Below are 7,883 nucleotides of genomic sequence, written 5' to 3' on the forward strand. Positions count from 1 at the left end.
ATATTTGTATGTAGGATTGGTCGTTCTGGCTTCTTAAGTGCAAATTAAGGGACTTGGGGGAAAGAAGGAGAGTAGATACTTTTCATTTTCAGCTGTGAAATTATTTGACTCTGTGGCCAGAATAAATAATTGTAGAGCAGTGTCCTTTCCAGGATGCCAAGAACATGCTGAAGCTGAGTCTTGAGAAATAGATAGGATTTGGGGGGGTACCCATTGGGCTTAGGGTGGGTATTGGGTTACCTCTCCTTTTCAGGTACTTAATCCAGTTAAGTGGACTTTTGAAAAGACTTCTGCATTTGGAATTGGTATTAAAGTATATGTTACAGAGTGGGGTTAGGGGCATGCAAACATACAATAAAGCTTTTGATGAAAACAAGTGCTCAAAGCATAAGAAGCATTTTGCCTTTGGTCATTTCAGCAGTTTGAATCCATCAGCCACTCATTGGAAACCCTATGGGGCGGTTCTACTCTATCCTGTAGGGTCGCTGTGAGTTGGAATTGACTTGACAGTAGTTTGGTTTGGGTTTAGATTAAATAAGCAATGCATGTTAAGTTACCATATATTTCTTTATTCCCAAGGTTCAAATGGTTTCCCTGATCCTGATTTAGTATTGAAGTTTGGTCCTGTGGACAGCACATTAGGCTTTCTTCCCTGGCACATCAGACTGACTGAGATTGTGTAAGTAATTAGAAGTATATTAACTTCGATTCAATTCATCGTGTTCCTTTGTAAGTGAGAGCTATCCCTATTGATCAGAGTTGTTGATTTTAAAGAAGAGGTGTGATTTGGGCCTAATTTGTTTAATCAGAGAAGAGAGGACGCATAGGGGATTGGTAGGGAAGGTAAGAAAAGCACTGGGTGGGGGCAGGAAAAATGAATGTGGCATTTTAAAGACATAGTGATGGAACTGGCCATACAAGAACAGAAAGTTAGTATTGGGTAATAGTATGAAGTGAAATAAGATAGTTTGGGGGTGTTAAAAGTTTAGAAGGCTTTGAATGTCAGTATAAGGAGTTTGTTCACTTATTTGGAGAAACAGACCACTGAGCCTGTGGATAATGTCAGAATGTTGATTTTGGAAGATTTGTTTGGCATCTGTGCATTAAGTGGATTGGATTTGGGAAATGTTGAGGTCAAAAGACAAAGAGGGCATAACCATAATTCAGAGGTAAAGTGATAAGGAATACAGTGGTGAGAATGAAACCTATTATTTAGAACAGGGTTTGGCAAACTTTTTCTGTAAAGGGCCAGAAAGTAAATATTTTAGAATTTTTGGGCCATATGACCTGTTGCAACTACTCCTTTCAGTTGCAAGTACTCAACTACACTAGTGCAGCTAAACAACATAAATAATAGATAAATGGCTGTGACCATGTTCCAATAAAACTTTATTTACAAATGGCAGCAGTGATACCTTGTGAACTGAGAATGGCATGGAGGGAAGAGTATATATTTTAGAACAGATAGAGCATGTTTGGATCTTAGCTGTAACTTTTGGGAAGTTATTTAAGCATCTCTAGTTGTACAATGTAGAGGGTCAGTGAAAAAGAGGAAGACCCTCAATGAGATGGATTGACACAGTGGCTGCAACAATGGGCTCAAGCATAACAACGATTGTGAGGATGGTGGTGCACTACTGGGCAGTATTTCATTCTCTTGTACATAGGGTCACTATGAGTCAGAACTGACTCGAAGGCACCTAACAACAATAACAATTTGTACAATAGACATTTTAATATGGAGTTGAGGATTTAAATCTGATAATAGACATCAGATATCTAGTATATAACAGGCTTTTGCATGGAACTGTTTATATACATGTCTAACTCTTAGCACGTTATATGGAGATTTGCTCTATGTTTGTCTCTCCCTATCAAACGGTAAGCACTGTGATGGTAGGGAATATGTCTTAATCATAATAAGGAGAAGTAGATGGAGGCTGGACCCCTGACAGAACAGACTGGGAAGCAACCACCCAGCTTCTGAGACACTGATGGGTGGTGGCACTAAGTGCTTCTTGAGGATTGATAAACAGTGAGGCTGTTGATAAGGGGGACAGAATGAGGAGGACTTCGGAAAGTAGATAGTTTGAGGAGGTCATTAGAAGCAAGCATTAGCAAGTAATGTCACCTAATGTGTCCTTTAAGGAAATCGTTTCAATGGAGTGAAAAAGACAAAAGGTAAATAGCTGGAATTATTAAGAAATGATAAATGCAGGGAAGTAGATGACATGTTTCAGAATTCCTGGCAGTCAAAGCAAAGATAAAGAAAGGAACATGTGCAGAGAGAACCACAGGATCAGGCAGGAGTTCTTTCATGGTAGGTCAGTTCTTTTTCTTTTGGTGTGCGTGACTGTTGTACTCAGAATGTGACTCTTGTACTTGGACCATGTGTTTGCCTCTGATCCAGTTTTCCTGAAGAGTCATTATAAAGCTGTATAAATCAGAGGTTTTATTTCATTTTATTTATTGAAAATTATTCTAAGTATTTTAAATACTTGAAGGGGAACCCTCTGGAGGTACGTCCACTGTCTTTAAAGTGCTTGTCTTCACACTATAATTGCTCCCTTGAGCAGTGGGAAATAGTGGTCATTACTGATTGCTCACCACGTTGCCTCAGTGTATTAACCATGTGAGGTTGCTGTGCTGCTCTGTCCAGTGTTAAGCCTGGCTTTCATGAACATCTCAAGCAGTACTGGTTTTACTCTGACCAAGATGAGTCCTTAAAGTAGATTTGAGCAAGACCTTTGTAAGTAGTGCTCTAGCTTTGCATTAATCTAGGCTTAGTACCTAGGTAGTGCAAACAGTTAAGCTCTCAGCTACTAACCGAAAGCTTGGCTGTTGAAACATCCCAAAGGTGCCTCAGAAGAAAGGCCTGGCAATCTGCTTCCAAAAGGTCACGGCCAAAAAGCCCTTTGGAGTGCAGTTCTACTCTGCAGCACGTGGGGTCTCCAGGAATAGGAATCAACTCAGAGGCAACTGATAACTGGTAAATGCTTTAATAGGTTCTGAATCTCTAACTCATTAGAAGTTGCTTTTCTCTTGTGGAAGGAAAGGCAGATTACTTTTTACTTGAACTGTCTCACAGTGTTTTAGTAGAAATGTTTTGGTGTGAGATGGAATTAACTTGACAGCGTGTAACAATAATGCTTATAATTTACTTTCTCCTGTCCTTAACCTCTTTTTGGTTATTATCCTACTGTTTTTCCCCCACCAAAATACAATATATCACCTAATTGCCTTTTTTTTCTCCTGTGTTTTCTTTTCAGCTCTTTGCCTTCCCACCTAAACATCAGTTATGAGGACTTTTTCTCTGCTCTTCGTCAATATGCAGCCTGCGAACAGCGTCTGGGAAAGTAGTTATCCCTGGTTGTGTAATTTGATTTCAGGCTTTTGGAGAAAAGGACCTAAATGACTCTGATGTTTACAAAGCACCTATGAAACCCCGTACACACCCAGTCCGTAACCCTCATAATTTATCAACAAACACAAAAAAGTGTCTTACTTGAGAGTGAGTGAGCGAGTGTGTGTGTGTGTGTGTGTGTATGCGTGCACAATGCACGCACATGTGTATGTATGAAAATAAACTTATTAATGAGGGAAGTATTGGAGAAGGAAATGCATAGACCTGCAACTTTGGGCAAATAGCAGTAATGTTTAGGATTTCAAATTTCAAACTTCAAAGGCTTCAGCCCCAGCTACTTCCCTGTTTTTGTGGGGAGAGGATGGGGTGGTTAGTGCTGTTTGGTGGTGGTTTTGGGGGGAGGGGAATAATTTTCAGTCTTTCCTAGTGACCAAACTTTTCATTTTTAGGAATAATATGTTGACTTTATTAATTGGAAGCGTAATGAGTATTAGGAATCTCCAAAGGAGTGAAGTCCTGTATTGCTCACATGTTAAAAACTTGTAAACCTTCGGAGCAGAGGGAATGCCTATCTTCAGATATCTGTCCGTTTCCATTTCGTTTTATTATGGTCAAACAATATGACTTGAGAGTACTGCTCTGGTGTCTATGTTCTAGATTGTGAAGATAATTTTAAAGAGTGGTCTTATAATACTGAAATACGTATTTTAAAAAAACTGAAATATTGAATTCAACAGTCAAAAAAAGGTGAATAGCTGTAATTTTAAAACTAAAGGTGGAAAATTTGCTAAAATGGGAACAAAATTTTGATTTCCTGTTTTGTTTTGTTGGTGGGCAATGTGCTAGATAGTACCCAAACATGATTTGAAGAGTATTTTCATTAACTATTTTTATTTAAGATCAGCATTTGTTGGAAGTTATCAAGGCAGCTCTTTTCCTGAAACGTCACCTGTTCCTCCTTGGAATAGCACATTTTAGGGCCATGTTATACCCGAGATTTTTACTCAGTAAATCCTGATGGTAACTTTTTTAAAAAAGTTCTCTAAATAGGATTGAGGCTTGTGTAGGGAGTAAAATATTACCAAAACCTACAAAAATCGTTTAATTTTGTGTGTTCTCTTTTGTGATAGAGAACATCACTTTCTGTAATTGTTAAAAATCAATAAATGATTTTTTCACAGGTGTTTAATATTTCTTCCCTCACTGCTTATCCTTGCACAGAAACCATTCTTTATATTTGATGGACTATTTTGAGAAAACCCCCCTATCAGCAAGTGTACAATAGTTGTAAACTTGTACATTTAAAATAGAATAGCTTAAATTCTAGGTCTCAGAAGTCTGCAAAATAGCAAAGACGACTGGATTTGGAAAGCACGATCGGGAATCTTGTCGAATTCTGAAGCTAAGAGGAGTAAATGTGTTTTGACTTTGGATTACAAAACTCCATTTATGATTTTCCAAATACATTTGAAATAAAAATGATTAAATTAAATTTTGGTCCAGTGATATTACTTTCCATTCAGTCCTTTCACAGTCCTTTGTCCATTGTAAGATTTTTCTTAAAGTCTTAATTTATTGCTAAATATCTTGTGTAAAGCTACAGCATATCTCTAAACTTTACCAGGAAATTTTCAGCTTGTTTCCCTGTACTGTGATCCATGTTCTGTTGAGGCTTTTTTTTGGCCTTAGTTTAAGACTGAATTTATGCCTCTTATAAATATGGTAGATATAAATGTCTTATAAATACTCTGGAATATGTACAACTTCGATGAATTAAATTTAACAGGCCATACTGAAGTGAAGGGATTTAATATTTCTTGCAATGAAGTTAGTGAAATAAATTACGCACGAGGATATAGCCCAGGTTTGCTAAAGGTTTAATCTTTGAGTCTTTGTTCTTTTTCTCCTATTTTGTAATAATGTAGTTTTACACATCAAAATAAATCTATAAGTTCTGACCTAAGCATGTAATATTCTTAGGCAGAGACCCTTAAAACCATTTGCAAAGGTTTCTGAGTTCAGACACAGGCATTCCAGATCTTCTCACGGGCTCAGCTGCTGGTACGATCTCCCCAACTTTGATGGTGTTGGTCGTTAAGGATTGTCTGTCGGCAGTTCCTACCAGAGTCGTCACAAGGTATGCATCATCGGGGCTCTCTGAACTCTCAAGACAAATGGATCATTTTAAAGAAAAGTGTTGTTAGTCTTCATGGTTTTTGAAAGTTAGAGTCTTTAAGTTGTTTTTTTCTTGACACTGCACACAGTGGCAAAGTTACCAAATTAAACCTACTTTAATGGATGGCAGCTATTTGGAACATAGCAAGAATTTGGAGGGTTTGAAATCCATTCCCAAGTCTGATTGTGTTTTTTATTTCTTAAAACTAATTACTCTTTCAAAGTTCAAAAGCTGGTTTTTGATGTGAATAACAAATTCCAACATATTGGGACTAAGGCTTATGAGTGCCTTTCTCTGGAAGGAAGATGTTACAGTATCAGTGAACAGTGCCAAATACACTGTGCATATCTACAATTTAATCTTTGAATGTATGTTACTTGACTAGCTCCCTCTTGTTTGTGATGGAACCATGCATAAAAAAAAAAAAATCGGTTAAATCCTTGTGATGTTTTGTATGACTGTAGACTTTGGCAACATGTAAATAATGTGTAAAGCAAGTTTTTATGATTAAGGAATCAAATTTATTGACTTTTATTATTGAAAGTTAAAAACTTTACATATATGAACAAACAATAAAAAATATAATCTTTTCATGGACTGTAGTGGTATGTGAATGTTGCCTTTATTCTGAACATTTGGAGGCTGAAGCAATGTAATGAAAAACTCATGACTAGATAGCGATACTATTTTTTTAATGGTATGCCCTTGATTGAAGTAGATTTTCATTTTTACCAGGTTAGACATATTTGAAATTTTTGCTCTTTGTTTTTTGCTAGATAATAGCAAGAGAAAATTTGGCTTTGTCATTTTTAGAATTATTAAAATTCTACAGTAATTGAAACCTGAATTAACTGAGTATGGAATTGCCAAAAAAATAAAAAGTTTTATGTGTACCCTTTTAAAAAGAAATTTGGCAGTTTTTGTCAAATCAGGAAATAGTAAGACCTATGATTTGTTTTAGGCTACATAGTCACTTTCCAAGGATCTAATAATGAGACAGTTTACTTTTTGTGCATAATTTTCATCTAAAGCTAAGTTTATCAAAGGTCACACTTTAACTTTGGTTAATAGGAAATACCTTTAACAAAATTATTATAGAAAAAGTTTAGAGTAATTGAAATAAAACCCAAGGAATAAGATTAGCATCAACAGTTGTGTAAGATCTAGCTGATAGGCCATAAACTGTTATATAATTGATGGAAAGGGTGTGCAATAATTTATTTAACATTAAGAAAAATACAATTCATTGTAGAAAAATTAAAGATGTCAGAGAAGCAAAAAGAAAGGAAAATCGTTTTTAGTACAATTACCCAATCAACATTTTGGTACCAATCCTTTAAGATTTTTTTTGTACTTATATTTAAAAAATGAATACTGTAAAAGGTTTAATAAAAAGTTTTTTTTAAAATTATGAACTAGAATTGAGTCTCGTATTCTGTTTTGTATTCTTTTACCTGCTTATAAACAAATTAGCATATGAAATGTAAATGTTTGGAAAAATATAATATTCGGTTATCCTTAATGAATATTTAACCTTGGTTCAAGTTCTGCAAGTAATTTGATGCTTACATATCTTCCATCTGTCTTGTCTTTTTTAAGTTTTATTGTGCTTTAAGTGAAAGTTTACAAACCAAGTCAGTCTCATACAGAAATTTATATACAGCTTGCTATATATTCCTTATTGCTCTCCCCCTAATGAGACAGCATGCTCCTTCCCTCCACTCTCTTTTCGGGTCCATTCGGCCAGGTCCTGACTCCCTCCCATTTCCCCTCCAGACAGGAGATGCCGACATAATCTTGTGTGTCTACTTGATTCAAGAAGCTCACTCTTCACCAGTATCATTTTCTATCCTATTGTCCAGTCCAACCCCTGTCTGAAGAGTTGGCTTTGGGAATGGTTCCTATCTTGGGCTAACAGAAGGTCTGGGGACCATGACCTCTGGGGTCCTTCTAGTCTCAGTCAGACCATTAAGTCTGGTCTTTTTATGAGAATTTGGGGTCTGCATCCCACTGCTGTCCTGCTCCCTCAGGGGTTCTCTCTTGTGTTCCCTGTCAGGACAGTCATTTGTAGCCTGGCACCAGCTAGTTCTGGTCTCAGGCTGATGTAGTCTCTGGTTTTTGTGGCCCTTTCTGTCTTTTGGGCTCATAATTACCTTGTATCTTTGGTATTCTTCATTCTCCTTTGCTCTAGGTGGGTTGAGACCAATTGATGCGTCTTAGGTGGCCGCTTGCTAGTGTTTAAGACCCCAGATGCCACTCTCCAAAGTGGGACGCAGAATGTTTTCTTTATGGATTTTATTATGCCAGTTGACTTAGATGTTCCCTGAAACCATTGTCCCCAAA

The 7,883-nt window shown here is 36.8% G+C and overlaps 1 protein-coding gene across 1 annotated transcript in view; it reads left to right on the forward strand.

Annotated features, from left to right (window-relative positions):
• The window catches only part of NUS1 (NUS1 dehydrodolichyl diphosphate synthase subunit), a 33,734-nt gene extending 27,316 nt beyond the window's left edge, over nt 1-6,418 (forward strand). The window contains exons 4-5 of the mRNA XM_049899808.1: nt 580-679; nt 3,270-6,418. Coding sequence (XP_049755765.1) covers nt 580-679; nt 3,270-3,360 — 191 coding nt within the window. The 3' untranslated portion in view covers nt 3,361-6,418. The remainder of the gene's footprint in view (nt 1-579; nt 680-3,269) is intronic.
• Nucleotides 6,419-7,883: the final 1,465 nt, after the last annotated feature.

The sequence above is a fragment of the Elephas maximus genome, chromosome 1 (genome assembly GCF_024166365.1).
Source record: "Elephas maximus indicus isolate mEleMax1 chromosome 1, mEleMax1 primary haplotype, whole genome shotgun sequence".
Lineage (NCBI taxonomy): Eukaryota > Metazoa > Chordata > Mammalia > Proboscidea > Elephantidae > Elephas > Elephas maximus.